General features: G+C 42.3%; 1 protein-coding gene across 2 annotated transcripts in view; it reads left to right on the top strand.

Annotated features, from left to right (window-relative positions):
- The first annotated feature begins 10,158 nt into the window (after positions 1 to 10,158).
- The window catches only part of LOC135517124 (very-long-chain enoyl-CoA reductase-like), a 17,448-nt gene continuing 1,852 nt past the window's right edge, over positions 10,159 to 25,754 (top strand). Inside the window, exons 1-14 of one of the 2 annotated variants that reach the window (XM_064941151.1) lie at positions 10,159 to 10,310; positions 12,684 to 12,701; positions 13,144 to 13,164; positions 16,099 to 16,149; positions 16,276 to 16,327; positions 16,788 to 16,832; positions 19,459 to 19,562; positions 19,745 to 19,860; positions 21,325 to 21,430; positions 23,190 to 23,262; positions 23,419 to 23,462; positions 23,569 to 23,718; positions 23,847 to 23,892; positions 24,111 to 25,754. The exon at positions 24,111 to 25,754 is cut by the window's right edge and continues 1,852 nt beyond it. In XM_064941151.1, coding sequence (XP_064797223.1) covers positions 10,287 to 10,310; positions 12,684 to 12,701; positions 13,144 to 13,164; positions 16,099 to 16,149; positions 16,276 to 16,327; positions 16,788 to 16,832; positions 19,459 to 19,562; positions 19,745 to 19,860; positions 21,325 to 21,430; positions 23,190 to 23,262; positions 23,419 to 23,462; positions 23,569 to 23,718; positions 23,847 to 23,892; positions 24,111 to 24,238 — 978 coding nt within the window. In that variant the 5' untranslated portion in view covers positions 10,159 to 10,286 and the 3' untranslated portion in view covers positions 24,239 to 25,754. The remainder of the gene's footprint in view (positions 10,311 to 12,683; positions 12,702 to 13,143; positions 13,165 to 16,098; positions 16,150 to 16,275; positions 16,328 to 16,787; positions 16,833 to 19,458; positions 19,563 to 19,744; positions 19,861 to 21,324; positions 21,431 to 23,189; positions 23,263 to 23,418; positions 23,463 to 23,568; positions 23,719 to 23,846; positions 23,893 to 24,110) is intronic. The other variant, XM_064941152.1, reaches the window with a different exon arrangement.

The raw sequence follows: 25,754 nt of genomic DNA, 5'->3' as shown, positions 1-25,754 counted from the left end.
CCATCATGGCCTGATTCACGCAGTCTCCTCTGAACAGTTGATGTTGAGATGTGTCTGTTACTTGAACTCATTTATTTATTTGGGCTGTAATTTCTGAGGCTGGTAACTCTAATGAACTTATCCTCTGCAGCAGAGGTAACTCTGGGGCTTCCTTTTCTGTGGCGGTCCTCATGAGAGCCAGTTTCATCATAGTGGTTTTTGCGACTGCACTTGAAGAATTTTCCAAAGTTCTTGACATTTTCCAGATTGACTGACCTTCATATCTTAAAGTAATGATGGACTGTCGTTTCTCTTTGCTTATTTGAGCTGTTCTTGCCATAATAAGGACTTTATTAAATAGAGCTATATTCTGTATCCCACCCCAACCTTGTCACAACACAACTGATTGACTTAAAGGCATTAAGAATGAAAGAAATTCCACAAATGAACTTTTAACTACCTCATGAAGTTGGTTGAGAAAATCCCAATAGTGTGTAAAGTTGTCATCAAGGCAAAGTGTGGCTACTTTGAAGAATCTCAAAAATAAAATATATTTTGATTTGTTTAACACTTTTTTGGTTAATACTTGATTCCACGTGTGGTTTTTCATAGTTTTGATCTCTTCACTGTTATTCTACAATTTAAGAAATAAAGACAAACCCTTGAATGAGTAGGTGTGTCCAAACTTTTGACTGGTACTTTATGTCATAAGTTACCGCTGAGCCTCTTACTAATTGGCAGTAAAACAGAGGAAGTCTTACTTCTCACTTTATGACCCCCAGATTAAATCTGAGGTATTCACCATCTGACTGGGTGAAATACTGACTTCACTGTTCGGCCATGTTGTTGTTACTAACTCATAGTGTGGTGGTTGGGCCGTACCGAAACCAGTGGGGGTTGGGCTGTACCGAAACCAGTGGGGGTTGGGCTGTACAGAAACCAGTGGGGGTTGGGCTGTACAGAAACCAGTGGGGGTTGGGCTGTACAGAAACCAGTGGGGGTTGGGCTTTACAGAAACCAGTGGTGGTTGGGCTGTACAGAAACCAGTTGTGGTTGGGCCACACAGAAACCAGTGGGGGTTGGGCTGTGGCGGTTGGGCTGTACAGAAATCAGTGGCTGTTGGGCCATACAAAGTAGAAAATAGTACAAATAAAGAATACATACAAAGGCCATCCATCATGAGAAATACCACTCAGTAGTTGGGACGAAAACCCAATTACCTGGCCTCTGGAAATGGAAAGTCTGACAGGGTAATGTTCTGTATGATAGTGAATCAGACAGACATCACAGATAAAGACTTTCACCCCAGTTCATGTTTATTTGTTATTTTTACAATTGCAATGAAATATAAAAATATATAAACTGGGGTGAAAGTTTTCTGGGTAATGGTTGTCTGATTCACCATCATATGCAGTACATTTATTGTCTGAAAAAGATCAATAATAACCCATGTATTTAGAGTAAAGTAGCCAAAGGTCCTCCCAAGCTACAATTTCCCAGACGGAATTGTAGTTTTATTTAAGTCATTTCAGGAAAACACTGAACTTGCACAACCTCTTTCTCTCTGTTTCTGCTGTCACGATGAAACCTGTCCAATCGAGTGCCCTGGTCTCTGCTGAAGTCGCATCGGTCCATTATCATTGATTAAGAGATTAAGTTAATGAGTTTATTGTATTGGTGGCAAGGCCGAGGGGAACTGGCCTGAGTCAAGACGATTGTTTTTATTGCAATATCAGCTTTTTCCTTTCATGTTGCTCTCATTGACATTACTACAAGCCCCCAATTAACTTCCAGCAGAAACTAATTAAGCTCTCTTCTCTTACGGTGTTGGCCAGCCAGAAGTCATCACCATAAAGAATTCCTGGAAAATGTAAACAAATACTTTACCTCTAATATACTGACCTGGTTTCTTTAATTCAATGAGCTCCTTCGCTTTCTGTGAAGTAGAGGGATTTCTGTCATCCTTCCTGAGAAGCAGGAAGTCTTTTCTTTGACTATGTGGGTTCAGGAAGTGAGCTGTATGGAAAAGGTTAAATGACTTGATGAATGAGAGGAATGTTGCATCATTAAAGGTGAAGACTTATTTTATCAAATCAATTCTCCTGTAATTATTATTACGTGATCAAACTCATCGTATAAAGTTAATTAACTAGGAAGTCGGGGCAGGAAGGAAAATCTTCAGATTACAAAGTTATACTTTTCCGAATATAACTCTTCAGTTATTTTAATATCTGATCAATTAGTCTTCTATTAATTAATTATTCTTTACCTCACGCCAGTCTCATCTGAACATTGTAAATTGTTTGTTATCTGCACGAACCCAGCCTTTACTATGAATCATCCATACACCAATTGGCTTCATCATTCATTTACTAACTAACTAAATAATAACAGAAATGCATAAACAAACAAACAGTAGATATTAGTTATGTCATGATGTTGGCCTGGGGGTAGGTTTATGACAGTCATAAATACCTCTTCCACCCTTTTTCCTCTCTCTACCCTACTGAGGTTACATTTGCAAAACCATTGGTTAACATAGAGATTCTGGGAACGTCAGAATGTGGGGGGAAATTAACTATATTCTGGTAATCCGACCAATTGAACATATGCAGTGGTACTTAATGAATATTATGTCAGTTCGGTTGTCATCTGAGACATTCTCATCAATGATAAGATGATAAACTCTACAGTGGAAAGTCTACACATCAGAGTTATCGGATTCACATGGAATTGTTGTTCAATTGAAATGTTTGAACATGAAATTATTTGTGATGGGATGAAATGTGATTTTAGCTTCTAAAATGTGAGATTTGGATTTTCATAAGATAGGGCTGCTCAATCAGTGGCCCTCCCCTGTGAAGGGACAAGGGCTATAAAACTTTTCAAACACGCCCTCCTCTCCTTTCCTATATAAGTCCTTTACAACAATATAACCTCCTGCTCCAATGATGTGAGGACGACGGTCCTATGTCAGAATGTTTCAGATAATAACTACAGAATGATGCCAACGTCAGCGTGAGCTTTGGTTGCGAATGGTATAAACTTTGAACTCTTATTCACTACAGAAGTGATACCTTCTAGCCGTTGAGTTAGCAACAGCAGATGCAAACAAGGGTTAGGAAGGAACAGACAGACAGCAGACACGGCCTTCCATCTACCACCAACCTACTGAAGCTCAGAGTAAATATGTATTGCATTTTCCTTTTCCAAATGGGAGGTCATTTAGAATGCATAAGATACTGTATTTATGATAGCACAGCTTCTTCCCTTTGTTCCTCAGTCTTCCCGCTCTTTCACTCAAACCCAGCCCTTTTTCTTTATTGTAATCAAGTTATGATTTAATTATGTGTATGTGTGATTAGTTAGGAATTTAGTAAATGAATTATTTCAAATCAATTTCAATGAAACCCAATTTTGTATTGCTGATTCAAATTGTTAGCCAGGGTTCGTGCAGATAAACAAGAATTTACAACTTTCAGATGAGACTGAAATAAGATGACAATTGATATTGACTGCTATTGATGTAAAATATTTCTAGGTCTTTAAGAGTTTATTCGGAAGATAACAGCTCTATAAATATTATTTCGTGGTGCCCGACACATTTACATAATTAGCTCAATCAGGTAATACTAATTACAGAGAAATTATTTTATAGAATAGCATGTCATATCACTTAATCCGGCATAGCCAAAGACACGACAGTTGCTAACAATGATAGGGCAGATTCCCTAGTGGGCTAAACCGATATGACGGCTTGGTGGACAAAGGGAAGTGGGTGTGGACTGAAAGACAAAATTGATTCATTACAGTCTACAATCATATACATTGAAATGCTAATTCTTTGCATATGAACGGCCACTCATTCGAGAATAATTAGAAGTACATATTTACGGTGTATGTCATTGTTGTCTTCTCTGTTGAAATCCGGTCCGTCTGCTGGAGAGTTCATACGAGTCTCCCTCTTTCTGTTTCCCTGAAAATCAGTTTTTCGTGGTTAGAATGGGTACTTCAGAGTAACATTCAGAAATGTTCTCATAGAATAGATTTTTTGGCTAGGGTTAGGGTTGAACCAGGATGTGGACATGAAGCTAGGGTTAGGGTTGAACCAGGATGTGGACATGAAGCTAGGGTTGGGGTTCAACCAGGATGTGGACATGAAGCTAGGGTTAGGGTTGAACCAGGATGTGGACATGAAGCTAAGGTTGGGGTTGAACCAGGATGTGGACATGAAGCTAGGGTTGGGGTTGAACCAGGACGTGGACATGAAGCTAGGGTTGGGGTTGAACCAGGACGTGGACATGAAGCTAGGGTTGGGGTTGAACCAGGATGTGGACATGAAGCTAGGGTTGGGGTTGAACCAGGATGTGGACATGAAGCTAGGGTTGGGGTTGAACCAGGATGTGGACATGAAGCTAGGGTTAGGGTTGAACCAGGACGTGGAAATGAAGCTAGGGTTGGGGTTGAACCAGGATGTGGAAATGAAGCTAGGGTTAGGGTTGAACCAGGATGTGGACATGAAGCTAGGGTTGGGGTTGAACCAGGATGTGGACATGAAGCTAGGGTTAGGGTTGAACCAGGACGTGGAAATGAAGCTAGGGTTAGAGTTGAGACATTCTAACGAAGAGTTCATCTCCAGGTGGTTTATGTTTGGCCCACCTTTCCATCCCATTGCTGTCTATCCACCCTCTGTTCAGCCTGTTAGGTTGTTCTGTTAACTACAGACCTGTTATCTACAGACCTGTTAACTACAGACCTGTTATTTATAGACATGTTATTTATATACCCGTTATCTAGAGACCTGTTATCTACAGACCTGTTATCTACAGACCTGTTATCTACAGACTTGTTATCTACAGACCTGTTATCTACAGACCTGTTATCTACAGACCTGTTATCTACAGACCTGTTGTTTATAGACCTGTTATTTATAGACCTGTTATTTATAGACCTGTTATCTACCGATCTTCCTCCTCCGTGTTGACCTTGATGCTTTACAAAAAATGTATGTAAGCATGACTAAGTCTCTTTGGATAAAAGTGCCTTCTGAATGGCATATATAATATAGTATATGTTATATTATTATTAACATAAGGAATCAACTGTTGAGGTTAACAAAGACAATATATTTGACCCCTTGATGCTGTAGATGTCTTCCTCCGCATGACTTCAGTGGATACGCTATGCAAAAAAATGAATATATCGCCTCCTGCTGGTGAGACAGCATACTACATACTGTACATCATGAGTTATAATTAAGTTGTTAAAGTTAAGTTGTTAAATAAAACTCTATTGGAAGATAAAAAAATAACGAATGGAGCTGCAAAAATATGACAATAAAAAAAAAAGCATTTAATTATGGTATGTGAAAACACTTTTCATTTTAGCTTTTGCAAATTGGCATGATTCATGTTGTTACTATGCTGGTAAATTTGCATTTGAGTTTTAACTGAGCCTTTCAACCCGTAAATGGAGAATTGCCTGCAGGCAAAATTCAATATATGATTGAAGATCTCTGTTAGTTTTACACACACATACACACACACACACACACACACACACACACACACACACTAATCCTCACGTGAGAAGTGCACTGTTCACTTATAAGCCCCAGTCACACCGTATTTTCTGTCTCAGCGGACATCATAAAGCCCCTTGTGTGCTCCCCCAGTAGAAAGGTGTTTCATTTCCCCGACATGTGACCACAATGCCAGTCCACTGCTCCTCTACAAGCCTTCACCAAGCTCTGACCTTAAGTCAAAAGAAAACATCCCGCGGGCAATCGTCACATTCTGTTCCCTGTGCAGCGTGGCAACTGCATTGAGCAGCCTCAGATCCCCTTCATCTAAATTCCCCCCCCCCCATCTTCAACAAGGTCTTCCAGACCTGTTCCTGTTCATCAACAAAGGGAGAGCTCAGAGATGGCGCTAGCTGCTAGTCCCTGACACCCGGAGAGGACTGAGGGTGACACACAGGCTGAAAAGTCAATAACGACCTCGCCAACCTTGGAGAGACTGTTACCATGGCACCCAGCGCTTCTCAAACTTCTGATCATGAGAAGCAGCCAGTGTGGGGCTCGGATTGCTATGTTACCCCAGAGTGAACTTCCCTAAGGACTGACGACCTTCTAGAAGCCATTGATTTACCCTGGCCCCCTCTAATGCTATTCACATTCATTATGCAAATAGATTCCATTAATTGGGCTAAAATTAAAAGGTCCTATAATTTCAGCTAAATTAAAAGGGCTCTCTATTGAAGGCTACCACTTTCAGATTGAAGAGAGAGAGAGAGAGACACACACACACAGAGAGAGAGAGAGACACAGAGGGAGAGACACACACACACAGAGAGAGAGAGAGAGAGAGAGAGAGAGAGAGAGAGAGAGAGAGAGAGAGAGAGAGAGAGAGAGAGAGAGAGAGAGAGAGAGAGAAACCGACAGACAGAGACAGAGGCCTTTTCTCATTTCTCATCAAAAAGTTAGTCCTCCTTGCTCTCTCCTCCAAACTCTTTCCTCTGTGACCCGGAAAGAGATAAGTGGTCGTTTGGTGTGTCAATTTGTTAGTAGGCCAGCGGAAGATGGTCCTCCCCTCCTCAATAGCCTCCTTCTGGCGAGGAAGCACAAGTGTATCCTACCGCGGAAGAGTTTTGATATCTGTCCCCTTTTAAAACCTCGACAGGATCGGTGTCCCCCCTGTGGGACTGTTGAGCTGACATGCACCAATGTGATTAGCATGACATTGTAAGTAACAGCAACATTTCTCAGGACATAGACATGTATTATATGGGCAGAAAGCTTAAATTCTTGTTTATCTAACTGCACTGTCCAATTTACAGTAGCTATTACAGTGGAATAAATACCATGTTATTGTTTGAGGAGAGTAAACGACAACAAAACACTTTTATCATGGCAACTGGCTTCATACATTCACCCTCTGAAGGTAAATAATGTACTTACATTCAGTAATCTTGCTCTGTCATCCTGAGCGTCCCAGAGATAAAATGTAGCAGAATTCGATTGATAAAATACATTTTTATAATCAAATGTAGGAACTGGGCTCGACAGTTTGAACCCCTAGATGTGTGAAGGTGTCTTTTCTGATGGGAAGCTAATTTTCCTGGAAGTGTGTAAACTTACAAAAATTATATGGTAATAAAAAAATGTATGTACTCTATAGTTATGCACTTGAAAATGTATCAATTGACCACTTCGGCACATTTGGGCAGACTTGATGCAACATTTTTAACAGTAATACAATGGTTCATTGGATCAGTTTAAAACTTTACACATACACTGCTGCCATCTAGTGGCCAAATTCTAAATTGTGCCAAGACTTCTAAGTGATATAATGGACTTTCTCTTGCATTTCAAATATGATGGATCAAAAAAAATAATTAAAATGCATGTTTTTTTGGGGGGGGGGGGGTATTATCTTTTACCAGATCTAATGTGTTATATTCTCCTATATTAATTTCACATTTTCACAAACTTCAAAGTGTTTCCTTTCAAATGGTATCAGTAATTTGCATATCCTTGCTTCAGGGCCTGAGCTGCAGGCAGTTAGATTTGGGTTTGTCATTTTAGGCGAAAATTGAAGAAAGGGTCCAATCCCACAGCTGTTGTATTGTCAGAGGATAAAAACATACACATACATCAGAGGATAAAAACATACACATACAGATGAAGTCAGAAGATTGCAAACACGTAGGTTGGAGTCATTAAAGCTCGTTTTTCAACCACTCCACAAATGTCTTGTTAACAAACTAGTTTTTTTTTCGCAAGTTGGTTAGGACATCTACTTTGTGCAAGGACACAAGTCATTTTTTCCCAACAATTGTTTACAGACAGTTATTTCACTGCATCACAATTCCAGTGGGCCAGAAGTTTACATAAAACTAAGTTGACTGTGTCTTTAAAGCCCAGCTCTGTGGAGTGTATATGGCTTAAAGGATGTGTTCTTAACTGACTTGCCTGGTTAAATAAAGGTAAAATTTAAAAAAAATAAAAAGTGGTCCTATGGACAGACTCCAATCTCCGGCTGTGGAAGCTTTTCAGCTCTTTCAGGGTTATCTTTGTTCTCTTTGTTGCCTCTCTGATTAATGCCCTCCTTGCCTGGTCTGTGAGTTTTGGTAGGCGGCCCTCTCTTGGCAGGTTTGTTGTGGTGTCATATTCTTTACATTTTTTAATAGTGGATTTAATGGTGCTCCGTGGGAGGTTCAAAGTTTATGATATTTTTTTATAACACAACCCTGATCTGTACTTCTCCACAACTTAGTCCCTGACCTGTTTGGAGAGCTCGTTGGTCTTCATAGTGCTGCTTGCTTGGTGGTGCCCCTTGTTTAGTGGTGTTGCAGACTCTGGGGCCTTTCAGAACAGGTGTATATATATATACTGCGATCATGTGACACTTAAATAAAGTCCACCTGTGTGCAAACTAACTAATTCTGTGACTTCTGAAGGTAATTGGTTGCACCAGATCTTATTTAGAGGATTCATAGCAAATGGGGTGAATACATATGCACACACCACTTTTCACATTTAATTTTTTTTCATTTCACTTCACAAATTTGGACTATTTTGTGTCTGTCCATCACATGAAATCCAAATAAAAATCTATTTAAATGACAGGTTGTAATGCAATAAAATAGGAAAAACACCATGAGAGGGGGGGGGATACTTTTGCAAGGCACTATATGTGTTACATCTACTGCGTATGCAGGATCAAGTGAACGACCTCATCCATCCAGCTCCCGGCGATGGTCAACTGTTTCCTTCTGGAACAGCTCCCACAAGGTCAACTGTTTCCTTCTGGAACAGCTCCCACAAGGTCAACTGTTTCCTTCTGGAACAGCTCCCACAAGGTCAACTGTTTCCTTCTGGAACAGCTCCCACAAGGTCAACTGTTTCCTTCTGGAACAGCCCCCACACTTTTGCTTTTACTTCACTACATTCCTAAAGAAAATGATGTACTTTTTTACCCAATACATTATCCTTGACAACCAAAAGTTCTCATTACATTTTGACAGAGAAATGGTCCAATTCAGCATTGATCAAGAGATCATCCTGGTCATCCCTCAGCCTCAGATCTGGAGGACTCACTAAACACAAATCATTCATTTGTAAAGGATGTCTGAGTGTTGGAGCATGCCCCTGGCTATCCATTAACCAGGGTTAGGATTAGGGTTAAGGGTAATGGATAGGGTTAGGGTACAGGTCAGGGTTAGAATTAAGTTTAGGGATAGGAGCTACAGTTAGTTTTAGGGTTAAGAGCTTGGGTTAGGTTTGGGGTTAGGGTTAGGGTACCGGTCAGGGTTAGGATTAAGTTTAGGGATAGGAGCTACAGTTAGTTTTAGGGTTAAGAGCTTGGGTTAGGTTTGGGGTTAGGGTTAGGGTACCGGTCAGGGTTAGGATTTGGGTCAGGATTATGTTTAGGGTTAAGGGTTAGGAAATGTGTGTGTCTGTTGTGAGTGAACCTTATCTAACCCCAAACCCTGTCAAAGAACACCCGCTCGGATCTGTCCATTGTGTTATGGGTTAATAACATTAAGACTACATTACCCAGGAGGCGATGCGCAACCCAGTCAAGGTTGTTGGGAGTATGGCTTGCATAGCTACACACATTGATATTGCTAGCTGAAGTTTCTGTTTGTTAAAAGTAGTTAAACCTTAAACGCTTTGTCACTAAACAGGAAACAAACATCCATCACAGGAGGTACATGTTATCAGGTGACACCGATATTAGACCACACACGCGCACGTGCACACACACACACACTACACCCCCCATCCCAGTCTGTCTGTCTGTCTGTCTGTCTGTCTGTCTGTCTGTCTCTCTCCCTCCATCTCTCGCTCTCTTTATCTTTCCAACAGCTGGCCAAGCAGCAGTAATATGCAGCCCAGATACATTCCTGACCATAGCTTGGAGAGGCCTTTTCCTATTTTTGCTAGCCTATAACCCCGCCATGGGCTTCCCCATGTTCCTTGGCATAAAGTAGGAGAAAGGAAGGAGTTAGAGAGGGAGGGAGAGAGAGGGTGTTGGGTTTCTGGAGTGCCTATGGTGCTACTCTCGGATGAACAGAGAGACAGAGAGAGAGAGAGAGAGAGACAGAGAGACAGAGAGAGAGAGAGAGAGAGAGAGAGAGAGAGAGAGAGACAGAGAGAGAGAGAGAGAGACAGAGGGAGGGGGTCAGTTCTGGGATTGTCACAGGGAAGAAAGAGCTGCTCCTTTGTAGTGTGTGTGTTAGTGTGTGTGAGGGGTACTTTAACTAAGGAACATAGGCGAGGACACACTGTATAAACCTACAGTATGAGCAGAACCACCTTCTTTGAGGTAAGATTGGAGTTTGGATGTATACTTGAGCGTAATAGGGGTCATGAACAGATCAAAGTTATTTTTAAGCGATGTGTTTTATATACATTTCTTACATATTGTCGCGGTCAAAAGTGGAAAACCATTACGTTGATACAGTTAAATATGCTCTTCCATTATCATGACTACACCAAGTCCGCGTTGTGCATATTAGGACAGTTATTAACTATGCCACTTTGTTTACATATTCATTTCATATGTATATACTGTACTCGATACCATCTACTGTATCTTGCCTATGCTGCTCTGTACCATCACTCATTCATATATATTTATGTACATATTCTTTATCCCCTTACACTGTGTATAAGACAGTAGTTTTGGAATTGTTAGTTAGATTACTTGTTGGTTATTACTGCATTGTCGGAACTAGAAGCACAAGCATTTCGCTACACTCGCATTAAATTAACATCTGCTAACCATGTGTATGTGACAAATAAAATTTGATTTGATTTGATTGTATTTGTGTTGTTGAGAGCCCCCCTTGAGAGCCCCCTTCAACACCATAGAGACACTCGACAACACATATTTTGACCTCTTTAGAAGAGGCCTCGGTTGAATGAAGGATCATTTTTTTTGTCGACGCTAATGACAGGAAATGGAAGTCTACTGTGTGTCAAGAAGTGTGTCAGGAAAGATCATTAGAATGATAATGGGTCACATCAGACCAAACAGAGTGATCCATTAGTGACAAGTCTGTATGATGAGTGAAGCATAATAATGTCATTAGCTTTAGCTTCCATTGACTTGGTGGGACAGCAGTTTGCTGCTGCCAGGCTAGCTGTGTTAACTCTAATAGCTAGCATGTCTGTTAGGCTAGCTCAATCTCTTTCTATGCTCTAACCACAAACAAGTGCATGTGTAATTGAATACTAGAGCAACATATCTGCCATCTAAGGCCAATTTATAGGCCTCCAGTTGACATTTATGGTGTTTCTCTGGGCTAGCCAGAGTTGCAGGGAAGCCACATTCCTTTGTTGTCAGCGCTAGTCAGAGTTTCAGGGATGCCCAAGGCAGGCTCAAGGCAGGCCAAATTAGCACACATTCCCATTGCTGTGGTCTACTCTACAGCCAAACAACATTAGGAAGAGAAACCTCCACCGATATTCATAAAATAAAGACCACAGGGTGAAAGGCAACTCCTAACGGCAGTAAATTAGCATTAGTTTACTTGACAATTATTTAGGTCATGTTAGTGCTATGTTAGTGACAGGCTAACATTAGCATTAGTGTACTTGGTACTTATTTAGGTCATGTTAGTGCTATGTTAGTGACAGGCTAACATTAGCATTAGTTTACTTGATACTTATTTAGGTCATGTTAGTGCTATGTTAGTGACAGGCTAACATTAGCATTAGTTTACTTGGTACTTATTTAGGTCATGTTAGTGCTATGTTAATGACAGGCTAACATTAGCATTAGCCATGCTTATATTTCTAGACACCACTTCTGTTTCATTTACTTATATGTATCTGTATAAAGAGTTTCATTTCAAAACGCTGTATATACATTTTCATAAATGTTGGTAAATTAGATTTTTGTTGAAAACAAAAGAAGAGGTGGTGTGTTTTTTCACTATCTAATCATGGCATGGGGTTGTTCAATGATAGGTTTCAAACAAATACATATCTATCACTTGGTTTCATTTCAGAGAGACTTGCAATCACATTTTTTTGTTGCAAAACGAGATATATCCGCCTCACTCTCCGAAAAAAAGTTTTGCAAAATCAAATGTGCCAAACAATTAAAACATTCTATAAATAACTGTACAAATGATACATTCGTGACATCAATATTTAAATATATATACATTTGAAAAATTAAGCAATACAGTGATATGAGGTATGGGCTCTGGTCAATAGTAGTGCACTACATAGGGAATAGGGTGCCATTTGGGACAAGGGCTAACTCTAACCAAACACTACAGCATGAAGCTAGATTTATGATGTGTTGAATTGTACATGTTAAAGTCAGGATGTGAATACTCCATTCCAGCTAAACAATGGATATATAGCGTTTTGCAACAAAAACAATTATAAAACAAACCTAAAAATCTATGAATTAAAAAAAAATCTGAGAATACTAATATTTGAAATACAAATTTAAAAGGGTACCCATAAGCATTCATTGCTGATGGGAAGAAAAAAACACAAATGTGAAAACAATTGGTAGATATAAACTCTTGGTATTATGTATTTATTTTAGTTTGAGGAAGATTGTTTCGTCTTTTATACTGTACCTAATGGTTTGGTAGTTGGGCTGAGTCTGCCCAGTCAATGTAAAGTATATTATTATGATTTGATATTTCTTTCTTTCTTTCCTTCTGTGGTGCAGCGGAACATCAGAAGAACTGTAATTACATTACTTTTGTTTAACAACGTGTCGAATAATCCCATACAGGATGGGTAGGCAATAGACAATTTGACACGTAAATAAAAAAATGTTTTAAATGCATTAATTCACTCCCAGTGTTTAAACTAGAACACTAAAGCATCTTTAGTTAAAACACTATCTCCGGCACGCTCAACTATTTGTCTCGTAAGATATTCCTAAAATAAGGACCACAAGGTGGAAGGCAACCCCTAGACTATCAGACTAGCATTCCATCATAGTCATACTTTGTTTTGTGTCACATTCGTGTGGTACTGATTGGCTAATATCGTTAGCCATGCTAACATGTCTAGACATGTCTTCTGCCTTATTGACCTAAATGTATCTATTTTATTGACATGTTGTTGTTTGGTGAACTGCGGCTACTGTGTATTGATATGTTTTCCTTCTTTGTGCGGCGCAGCGGAACATCAGAAGAATCACCGTAATGTATATTACATTTCTTTCGCAATAGCTACATTACCATCCATTTTGTCTAAAGATTTTCCACCAAAAATATTATAATATTGGCACCTAAAAAAAAAAAATATGCACATTTTACCCAAAAGAGCTGTTTGCAGAGTACATAAAAAAATTACTTTTGTCATATAACTTTCCTTTGCTTCCCATACTTAACTCTTGTCTATGGTTTGGGCAAAGAAAATTTTTTGCAATAAACAGCAAACTCTGGTCTTGGCACAATGTCTTTAGATAGCAGGCCGTAGACAGATGGTCGGCTGCATGATGAGATTGTGGACACGAGACGAAGAGATGAGATAATTGTTGCCGTAGACAGAGGGTCGGCTGCATGATGAGATTCTGGACACGAGACTAAGAAATGAGATAATTGTTAGTTGTCAAACGTCAGTTTAAGCACTGATTATGTCACTAGCATATTAAGACTCTCAATATGTATTGGAAAGGAGTGTTTTCAGCTCATCACTGGGCACTTTTACCACCCTGTGAATTCACCCATCATTTATTTCCTCTGTGGCCTACTTTTCCAAGACGTACTGGGAGGATCAAACAAAATGGCATCACGTGACTGCAAATTTACTGTGACATGATAGTTGTTTTTATCAACAATTAAATAAATAAAAATATATATATATTTTCCACTGCCATTTTGTCAAATGATCTATTAACCGACAACAACAAAAATAATCCACCACTCTCGAATGTATTTTATTTTGTCGACATTTAGGAAAGCTTACCAACAATTAGCGGTTTCCATCAGACCTGTCATTAGTTATTTATCTGAGATGTAGGCCTATTTTACTTGTATAAAAATGGTTGGATGGAAACATGGTAAATGTGACAAATAGTTATATACGGAATGGGTCGTTTGATGCGCAAATAAAACCTTATTAATATATCCGTGAATTGATTCATCACTCCCGGTGTTTAAGCTTAGAACACTGAGGCATCTTTAGCTAAAACACTCGCACTCAGAATCGCCAGTGGATCTGTCAGTCACGATTTAGTGTGTGTTGCTGGGAAAGCCTTGTCCATCACTCATCGTTACTTTGTGTATTTACGACAGTGGAGGAGAGGCTAGAGTGGCTATACGGGATGCCTGTGAAGGCTAGGGCAGATTTAAGGGTAGGATGTCAATAGGGAGAGCACGGAAATCAACTGAGTGCTTTTATCGATTATTCCTCCTGATTGGAAAAAGAGCTGATTTACAACAACAGGGGAGCGGATGGACGGCAAGTCACGTCCTATTGTCTTCAAGTCAAATGCCCTTCCCGTATGGACAGTTATTATAGGTTTTGACATTACAATTATTCTTTGTATGTTTGTAGATTAGCAGTTACTCTCCCTCCTTCTCTCTCTCTCCCCCTCCATCTCGCTCTCCGTGGTCCATAAGCAGAGCCTTGTGTCCCCTAGAGAGGAGAGAGACATCTCTGATAATTAGATTTACAAGGACACCACGACACTGAGACACTGTTTTAAATGACAACAGACTGGTGACACCCCTGACACTCCTCTCCTACCACACAGTCAGCAGGACAAAACAAAGATGGTGACACCCCTGACATTCCACTCTTACCACACAGTCAGCAGGACAAAACAAAGATGGTGACACCCCTGACACTCCACTCTTACCACACAGTCAGCAGGACAAAACAAAGATGGTGACACCCCTGACACTCCTCTCCTACCACACAGTCAGCAGGACAAAACAAAGATGGTGACACCCCTGACACTCCTCTCCTACCACACAGTCAGCAGGACAAAACAAAGATGGTGACACCCCTGACACTCCACTCTTACCACACAGTCAGCAGGACAAAACAAAGATGGTGACACCCCTGACACTCCTCTCCTACCACACAGTCAGCAGGACAAAACAAAGATAATCAGCAGTCAGCAGGACAAACAAACGCCTCTGAAAATGCAGTTTGGGTAGTTAGAAAAAGAAAACTTCTGACATGTGCCTGTGATTCAGAGAAGTGTCGCCACACCAGGTGGTGTCCTGGCCTCTCTAATGCAATACCAACATCCTAACACTGCATCATATCACAGGCAAGCAGTGGTGAGGAAGGAATCGACTCACTATCCATCCTTCGTGAGCCTCTCTCTCTCTCTCTCCCCCCCCCCTGTTATTGTCTTTAGCTGTGCATTCAGCGTATCCATTAGAGGGTTATTTTACACTATAGAGTTAGAGGCATTTAGATACGCACTACAGACGGACCACCGAGTGCTTCTCAGGGCAGCCGCCGAAGACAGCTCCTTCTGTGATGTAAATTAACACCTGAATAAGAGGCTAATTAAGATGGGGGGGGGGGGGAATGATCTGCCTTCACTGCAACCTCCCCTAGCCCAACATGTTCCTTTATGACTTGAAGCTGTTCGCAAAAACAAAACAAAAAGTCACCATTCTTAAAAGGAAGTATGAAGTTTTTATTTCATTTTTTTTGCACTTCACTTTTATTTCTTGTGGTCATGTGACAATGTACTGTAGGTTAAGACAGGCTAGGACTCGAGGCTATACAATACATATCTTGTGCGGTCAGAAGATTGGCTGGAGGGCATCGAAAACCTCCGTGGCAACGATGAAGGTATGATTTAACACTAAGAGTGGACAAAAGCCTGGTGTAGGTTGTTTAATGCTTAGAAAAGCCGCTGAGAATTCTGGGATGAACGTTCTTCTGGAGAGTGAGACTGACTAAGGCCGGAATGGGTCGTGATGATGAGTCAGCGGACAGGGCATAATGCTATCAACAAATTTTCACATTGCTTTACCACTAGCGTATTGTCTCTCTCTCTCTCTCTCTCTGACCAAAATCAAACTGAAATCTAGAACATGCTGGCTGGGTTCGAGGCTGTCACTACAGCTGCAATACAGAAACTAACCAGGTGCTTTCTCCTACAGGTGGAGGTTCTAGATGGCAGGAGCAGGAAACAGCTGTGTTTTCTAGATAAGGTACAGCATTGTATATCCAAACCCAATCACAATATGAATTTACTCCAAAGTGAAATGATTCTGATTGATCTTGAATTTCTCTAGTCGATATCCTTGCGTATGGACGTATTTGTTCTTTATTTCCAGGTGGAGCCCCACGTTACAATAGGAGACATCAAGAGACTTTTTCACAAGTCATGTAAGTATTGATATGGCATTAGTAATTATCCTATAATTGATAAACCGGTCAAGATAGAATGTCTAGTAATGATAACTTCATAAAAGGTAACAGCTATGGGCTATTAAAATATATCGGCTGTACAGTATGGATCAACGTGATCAATGAAATGATAAATGAGAGCTAGTTTGAGCGAATGCCATAATCTAAAATATCACATCAGATAAACAAAAAAAAACGGTTCAGTGTGTGTCGTCAAGGAAACCATGGAAAACAGCCACAGACGTCTAGAGATCCTGGAACTGTTGGTGGCAGTGAGACGACAGCTGAAGTCTACTCCGTTGTGAGGAACTACTACTATAGACCTGAAACTAAACTCTGTGTGTGTGTGTGTGTGTGTGTGTGTGTGTGTGTGTGTGTGTGTGTGTGTGTGTGTGTGTGTGTGTGTGCGCGTGCGCGTGCGCGTGTGTGTGTGCGTCAGATCAACAGTTGTATCCAGCCAGACAGGACCTCAAGCTCGACCCCAGTAAGTGAATAATGTGTTGACTACTGGTACTGTTAGTCTAAATGTTTCTGAAGTCTATTTTTCGTTGTTGTTGATGTTTATTGTCACATATTTCAGCCACACGCGTTGCTGACAGGTGTATAAAGTCGAGCACACAGCCGTGCAATCTCCATAGACAAACATTGGCAGTGGAATGGCCTTACTGGGTTTGGCGAATGCCTGGAAAACGCTTCCTGCCCCAATGCATAGAGCCAACTGCACATTTTGGTGGAGGAGGAAATGGTCTGGGGATGTTTTTCATGGTTCGGGCTCGGCCCCTTAGTTCCATTGAAGGGAAATCTTAACGCTACAACATACAAAGACATTTTAGACGATTCTGTGCTTTCAACTTTGTGGCAACAGTTTGGGAAGGCCCTTCCCCCATTCAGCATGACAATGCACAAAACGAGGTCCATACAGAAATGGTTTGTCGAGTTTGGTGTGGAAGAACTTGACTGGCCTGCACAGAGCCCTGACCTCAACCCCATCGAACTCCTTTGGGATAATTTGGAACGCCGATTGCGAGCCAGGCCTAATCCCCGCTGCAATGTTCCAACTTGTAGTGGAATGTCTTCCCAGAAGAGAGGAGGCTGTTGTAGCAGTAAAAGGGGGGACCAACTCCATATTAATGGAACGAGATTTTCGACGAGCATCATTTTTCTTTATTTATATTTCCATATTCATCATCTCCATCATTAACGTGAACATGAACATACCACAAATGTTTTGTAGTAAAGAACATGTTTTCTAACATCATCCACCAATTAGTAAGCAATGCCTTCTCATAATGGGCTAAAATCACACAATGTACACTGATGATGTCATTGGAAACACTTCTTCCTCTGTTTTGTTTACAACAGAACATAGAAACATTCACAGGTTGTTGATGTTGGGGTGGTGCTGGATAATAATAAATAAAAACATGTCCCTATAAGTGCCTTGATCAAGGGCACATTGTCGGCACAGGTATTCGAACCAGTGGTTACCAAATGCTCTAACCTCTAACCTCTACCCACTTGCCAGGGTGGCTGGGTAACCTCGTGGTTAGAGTGTTGGACTAGCAACCGGAAGGTTGCAAGTTCAAACCCCTGAGCTGACAAGGTACGAATCTGTCGTTCTGCCCCTGAACAGGCAGTTAACCCACTGTTCCTAGGCCGTCATAGAAAATAAGAATTTGTTCTTTAACTGACTTGCCTAGTAAAATAAAGGTAAAATAAAAAAAATGCTAGATTGTTGAGTCAATCAGCTTTACATCCTCATTTATTTTGAATCATTTGATTGCATTGGAATACTTTCAATATTTAAGACAATATAATGTACGAAGTTCACAAGCTAAACAACGTAATGTGAGATGATTGGGTTGTTGTTTGTTAATTTAACACTTTTTGTCTCCCCAATTTCACGATTTCCAATTGGTAGTTACAGTCTTGTCTCATTGTTGCAACTACCATACAGACTCGGGAGAGGCGAAGGTCAAGAGCCGTGCGTCCTCCGAAACACAACCCATCCAAGCCGGCACTGCTTCTTGACACAACGCCCACTTACCCCGGCAGCCAATGTGGCAGAGGAAACACCATACACCTGGCGACCTTGTCAGCTTGCACTGCGCCCAGCCCACCACAGGAGTCGCTAGTGAGCGATGGGACAAGGACATCCCTGCCGGCCAAATCTTCCCCTAACCCGGATGACGCTGGGACAATTGTGTGCCGTCCCATGGGTCTCCCAGTCATGGCCAGCTGTGACAGAGCCTGGATTAGAACCCAGAATATCTAGTGGCACAGCTAACACTGCTGCCCCACTCGAGAGGCCCAGCATGTGCACTCTTAAAGACATGCTCGAGTACTTTGGCGACGAAGAAAAGTATTTTTGAAACCTCACGCTTTGAGCTGAATGTGTCAAAGTGTAGTTCAAAGTGCAATTTGAGTTCTAGCCAATGAGCTTTTCCATTTTAAGTCATTTAGCAGACACTCTTATCCAGAGAGTCCTACAGAAGCAATTAGGGAGAAGTGCCTTACTCAAGGACACAGCGACAAATTTTTAATCTTTCGGTTACTGGCCCAACGCTCTTCACAGCTAGGCTACCTGTCACAGCATTTGAATGACAGCTAGCAAGAGGTCTGAGCAGCTTTAGGCCCAACGGCTCACACAGCAGAGACAGAGAGATGGTGCACATATCTGCACACATGTGACAAAGTATGCATTTTTCAGGGACCACTCTTGGCTATTGAGTGCTACTTTCAGACACTACTGGCTAAAAAGAATACAAAAGTAGCGAAGAATCTCTTTAATATAGCTTGTTACTTGAAGCGGAAAGGCAATCTCATTAAGCTGAAACTAAAATGGGTCAATATCTACCCCGTTGAGCTTACACTAAAATTACTTTCAATTATTCCTCCACAAAAACAGGTTAAGAGTAAAGTCACCTTGAGCTTATAGGACAAGAGAACAGGAAACATTGATTGGTTCTAAGAAAAAAATCCATGGAAGAACTATTCTTACAATCCATGACATTTTAATGAATTCATTGGTCTGTTTGAACAGAAACAGGAAAACTGCATTTTATTTTTAACATCTTGTTTTTTATTTTTTTATTTATATATTTTTTCAGAAGGAAAATCACTTAAGGACGACGATGTATTACAAAACCTACCAGTTGGGACCACAGCAACCATGTATTTTAGGGACCTGGGTCCACAGATCGGCTGGACAATGGTAAGAGCCTATGACATACAGTACTATCGATTCAAACTGCAAGGTCCCCCGTTTGGACTCTTATGGACTTTAACATTTGACAAGAGCCTCTTCTTTCAGGTATCGAGTTCAGGTTCCATGTTTATTTGACATGTGTAATGAATACATCGGACATCTTACACACCCTCTTCCGCTGTTGGCAGGTGTTTTTGGCGGAGTACATTGGCCCCCTGTTTATATACCTTCTGTTCTATTTCCGAGTTCCCTATATCTACTCACAGCAGGATGCCTTCACCTCCAGCTCCAACTCAGTGGTCACGTAAGTCAGTCTCTAATACACCCAATGACATAGTGATTGGCTTCAGATGAGTTCCAATCTAAAATGAATCTGTTTCTCTCTTTCTTTGACTCCATCCAATGTCCCCTTCTCTCATCCTCACTTTTCTATCTCTCCCCCCCACTCTCTCTATCTCTCCCCACCTCTCTCTCTCTCTCTCTCCCAATACATCTCTCCCCCCCCACCTCGCTGTCTCTTTCTCCCTCTCCCCACTCTCTCTCTCTCTCTCTCTCCCCCTCCTCTCTCTCTCTCCCCCCCCACCTCTCTCTCTCTCCCTCCCCCACCTCTCTCTCTCCCCACTCCTCTCTCTCTCTCCCCCCACCTCTCTCTCTCCCTCCCCCACCTCTCTCTCTCTCCCTCCCCCACCCTCTCTCCCTCCCCCACCCTCTCTCTCTCCCTCCCCCACCTCTCTCTCTCTCCCTCCCCCACCTCTCTCTCTCTCCCTCCCCCACCTCTCTCTCTCCCTCCCCCACCTCTCTCTCTCTCCCTCCCCCACCTCTCTCTCTCTCTCCCTCCCCCACCTCTCTCTCTCCTCTCCCCCACCTCTCTCTCCCTCCCCCTCTCTCTCTCTCTCTCTCTCCCCCACCTTTTTCTCTCCCCCACCTTTCTCTCTCCCCCCACCTCGTTGTCTTTCTCTCCCTCTCCCCACCTCTCTCTCTCCCCCTCCTCTCTCTCTCTCTCTCTCTCTCTCTTTCTCTCTCCCCACCTCTCTCATCGCTCTCTCTCTCTCTCCCCACCTCTCTCCCCCACCTCACTGTCTCTCTCTGTCTCCCTCTCCCCACCTCTCTCTCGCTCTCTCCCCCTCCTCTCTCTCTCCCCCCACCTTCTCTCTCCCCCCTCTCTCTCTCGCTCTCTCTCCCCACCTCTCTCTCCCCCCACCTCGCTGTCTCTCTCTCCCTCTCCCCTCCTCTCTCTCTCCCCCACCTTTCTCTCTCCCCCCACCTCGTTGTCTCTCTCTCCCTACCTCTGTCTCTCCCCCCCCTCTCTCTCTCTCTTTCGCTCTCCCCACCTCTCTCGCTCTCTCTCATCGCTCTCTCCCCACCTCTCTCCCCCCACCTCGCTGTCTCTCTCTCCCTCTCCCCACCTCTCTCTCGCTCCCTCTCGTCTCTCTCTCTCCCCCACCTCGCTGTCTCTCTCTCCCTCTCCCCTCCTCTCTCTCTCCCCCACCTTTCTCTGTCCCCCCCACCTCGTTGTCTCTCTCTCCCTCTCCCCACCTCTGTCTCTCTCCCCCCTCCTCTCTCTCTCTCTCCCCACCTCTCTCGCTCTCTCTCATCGCTCTCTCCCCACCTCTCTCTCCCCCCACCTCGCTGTCTCTCTCTCCCTCTCCCCACCTCTCTCTCGCTCCCTCTCGTCTCTCTCGTCTCTCTCGTCTCTCTCGTCTCTCTCTACCTCTCTCTCCTCTCTCTCTCTGTCTCTCTCGTCTCTCCCTCTCCCTCTCTCCTTCAGACTAGCCTGTGCCTGTCACACCTGCCACTACATCAAGAGGTTGATTGAGACCGTCTTTGTGCACCGGTTCTCCCATGGCACCGTGCCACTCAGGACTACAGTCAGGGTACGGTCTGTCTCTCTCTTCCTCTGCTCCAACGTGGGCTACTTTAAATCTGTGTCATAATTTACAGTCAGGGTACGGTCTGTCTCTCTCTTCCTCTGCTCCAACGTGGGCTACTTTAAATCTGTGTCATAATTTACAGTCAGGGTACGGTCTGTCTCTCTCTTCCTCTGCTCCAACGTGGGCTACTTTAAATCTGTGTCATAATTTACAGTCAGGGTACGGTCTGTCTCTCTCTTCCTCTGCTCCAACGTGGGCTACTTTAAATCTGTGTCATAATTTACAGTCAGGGTACGGTCTGTCTCTCTCTTCCTCTGCTCCAACGTGGGCTACTTTAAATCTGTGTCATAATTTACAGTCAGGGTACGGTATGTCTCTCTCTTCCTCTGCTCCAACGTGGGCTACTTTAAATCTGTGTCATAATTTACAGTCAGGGTACGGTATGTCTCTCTCTTCCTCTGCTCCAACGTGGGCTACTTTAAATCTGTGTCATAATTTACAGTCAGGGTACGGTATGTCTCTCTCTTCCTCTGCTCCAACGTGGGCTACTTTAAATCTGTGTCATAATTTACAGTCAGGGTACGGTCTGTCTCTCTCTTCCTCTGCTCCAACGTGGGCTACTTTAAATCTGTGTCATAATTTACAGTCAGGGTACGGTATGTCTCTCTCTTCCTCTGCTCCAACGTGGGCTACTTTACTTCGAAGACATGTATTTTACAGTATCGCTAGCGTACTTTACAGTGCTACTTTAAATCTGTGTCATAATTTACAGTCAGGGTACGGTCTTCCTCTGCTCCAACGTGGGCTCCTTTACTTCGAAGCCATGCATTTTACAGTATCGCTAGCGTACTTTACAGTGCTACTTTAAATCTGTGTCATAATTTACAGTCAGGGTACGGACTTCCTCTGCTCCAACGTGGGCTACTTTACTTCGAAGCCATGTATTTTACAGTATCGCTAGCGTACTTTACAGTGCTACTTTAAATCTGTGTCATAATTTACAGTATGACAACTACTGCTCCTCACGTTCTCAATACAAAACATAGTCACCTTCTGTCTTTGTCCTATCAAAGGTTTTTTTAATACACTTCTACTACTGCAGTATTATCTGCAGTACTATCTGGATCTCATTCAAATATTTATTTTTACAATATATTGGCCTCCCGATTGGCACAGCGGTCTAAGGGCACTGCATCTCAGTGCTTGAGGCGTCACTACAGACACCCTGGTTTGAATCCAGGCTGTATCACAACCGGCCGTTGATTGAGAGTCCCATAGGACGCTGCACAATTGGCCCAGCACCGTCCGGGTTTTGGCCCGGTGTAGGACGTCATTGTAAAATAAGAATTTGTTCTTAACTGACTTGCCTAGTTAAATAAAGGTTAGAAACACTACCAAATTGACAGTGTGATTTACTGGTGTTTCCCTCTCTTTCTGTCAGAGCTGTGTGTATTACTGGTGTTTCCCTCTCTCTCTGTCAGAGCTGTGTGTATGACTGGTGTTTCCCCTCTCTCTCTGTCAGAGCTGTGTGTATGACTGGTGTTTCCCTCTCTCTCTGTCAGAGCTGTGTGTATTACTGGTGTTTCCCTCTCTTTATGTCAGAGCTGTGTGTATGACTGGTGTTTCCCTCTCTTTCTGTCAGAGCTGTGTGTATGACTGGTGTTTCCCTCTCTTTATGTCAGAGCTGTGTGTATGACCGGTGTTTCCCTCTCTCTCTGTCAGAGCTGTGTGTATGACTGGTGTTTCCCTCTCTTTCTGTCAGAGCTGTGTGTATTACTGGACCTTCTCTGCGTGGTTGGCCTTCTACATCAACCATCCGCTGTACACGCCTCCATGTAAGTCCTCTATCAATCAAACCCGACCACTCAGTGCCTCAACAAGACATACAGCCCCCTCCTCAACTCTTTATACGCAGGTATATCTGAATAATAACACTATCACTTCTCTCAACCAGACATCCAGCTAACCAAATGGTTTATGTCTCTACACAGCGTATGGGGACATGCAGGTGAACTACGCACTGGCTATATTTGTGGTATGTATTGGTTGACAAAACACCCAATGAGGGTGATGAACACGAGAAATTATTATTACAGATGACTTTGACGTGTGTTAAACAGGATGTTGTGTTTTGACTGCAGCTTTGTGAGGCTGGTAATTTCTCCATTCACGTGGCCCTCAATAACCTCAAGGCAGAAGGTGGGCCCAAGTGCAGAAAGTTCCCTCGCCCGACGAAGAACCCATTCACATGGCTCTTCTTCCTCGTGTCTTGCCCCAATTATACCTACGAGGTAAAGATGAAGGCTATGAACCATATAAATAGATCCCGTTTCTATGGCTACAACATGTTGTGACTTAATGGTTATGGTTTCTGAAATGATCAATGGTGTTACAGGTTATGGGTATTTCTTTCTTTTAGGTAGGAGCCTGGGCAAGTTTCTCTGTCATGACCCAATGTCTTCCAGGTCAGTTGACTCAGATCCTATCTTATACATTTTTACGAATTTCAGGTTGGTTTATTTCCCATATTTAATGAATACTTTGGCAATTTTACTCACTCACGCATTTATATTCCCACTACTCGTGTGTGTGAGTGAGTGAGTGAGTGAGTGAGTGAGTGAGTGAGTGTGTTGCACTGTGCTGCCACTAAGGTACAATCTGTTTTGGATCCGTTTCTCCACAGTGGCCTTGTTCACCTTCTTTGGTTTGCTCCAGATGACCATCTGGGCCAATGGGAAGCATAAAGCCTACACCAGGGAGTTTAAGGACTACCCACACCTGCGCATGCCAATTATCCCACTCCTCCTCTGACCACACGAGAAAACGTCTACCATTCTGACTGAGGAGTATTAGAGGCATCAACCTGCCGGAAACGCTGTTGGAGATTGGTGGGTTACTGTATTTCTCACAAAGCACGAAGACCCCATTGGCTGTTCCTTCATCTAGCGTCATGGCGATGATCTGTTATCTTTTCAACAAATATCAAGGACAGAATTCACAGAAAGTGTTGTGTCATCACTGTTGTGGATTGTGTATATTGATTATGTTTAATTCCAGCGTTGAGATGCAGCTATATTGATAAGTTGTTTTATTGATTTATTTAACCAATCAGGAGGATTGATTGACTGTTACCATGCAGCTACTGAAGGGTCAGCTGCTGTTGGTATTCTTCGTCTTCAGACGATGCAAATCATCCGAAATGATTAAGTTATGATACGATTGGAGTTACAGTATATATATAAATCTACCATATTATTTTGTATTAAGTTATTGTGCATTTCCTAGAAGAAAGGAGTTTGTAACTTGCTACGATATACCTGTTTAGGAAGTCCTCGTGTAACAACATTTGTTACAGCTGAAGTGCATCAGGGCTATTTTCAGTTTACAGAGTAAGTAGAGAACGGAAAATGGAATCTTTTAACTCAGAAGTGATCTAGAAGCAATGAAGAAATGGAACTTTAGCAGATGTTCTAAGTTCTAAATTAGATTCTTTTCCACCTCTACATATGTTTGAAAGTAACAAAACGACCTGGTGATTTTAACTTTTGGGAGAAAGTTGAGGCTAATTTAGTTATGCATTACTTATCTATCGTTCAAACTAGCTACAATCCGTCAAGTTCTCAGGTGTTACTAGATGTAAGGGGCACCGTTGCATCCTGTACAAATTCTAGACAAACTAAATTATAGACAAACACATTTTTTCGACAAACTTGTTTTGTATACAAAGTGTACACATGAAATAAATAATTGTGATCATTTAAAAAGACAAGTCTTTTATCTTAAAGAAGAGTCGTGCATTTTTCGCAAAGCATCAATCATTGTTACAGAAAATATTTATTTGAAATTATTATCTCAGACAATTCAAGAATCTCTCATTTGCATACAAATCAGTTATCAGGCCTATGCATAAAACTGCAAAATTGTATGCAGAGAAGAAAGCTTCATGTTTAAACAGTACATACAGGCTTACAAAATCGCATCATCATTTAAATAATGGATTCAATAAGCAACAAATGCTTTTAACAGTCATTTTGGCCAGTGTATTAGGTACACCGCCCAGTTCACACAAATATTTAGATCCTACAGACAGTGAGTCACGTGGTTTGCTATATAAAGCAGGCATCGAGGCATTCAGTTACTGTTGGATTGGACGTTAGAATGGGCAAAACGAGTGACCTAAGCGACTTAAGCGTGGTATGATCGTCGGTGCCGGGCTGACCGGTTCCAGGACCTCAGAAACCTCCGGCCTCCTTGGCTTTTGACACACGACAGTGTTTAGGGCAGGAGTACTCAACCCTACGAGATCCGGAACCTGCTGGTTTTCTGT

The sequence above is a fragment of the Oncorhynchus masou genome, chromosome 28 (assembly GCF_036934945.1).
Source record: "Oncorhynchus masou masou isolate Uvic2021 chromosome 28, UVic_Omas_1.1, whole genome shotgun sequence".
NCBI lineage: Eukaryota > Metazoa > Chordata > Actinopteri > Salmoniformes > Salmonidae > Oncorhynchus > Oncorhynchus masou.
This window is presented reverse-complemented; position numbering and strand designations above follow the sequence as displayed.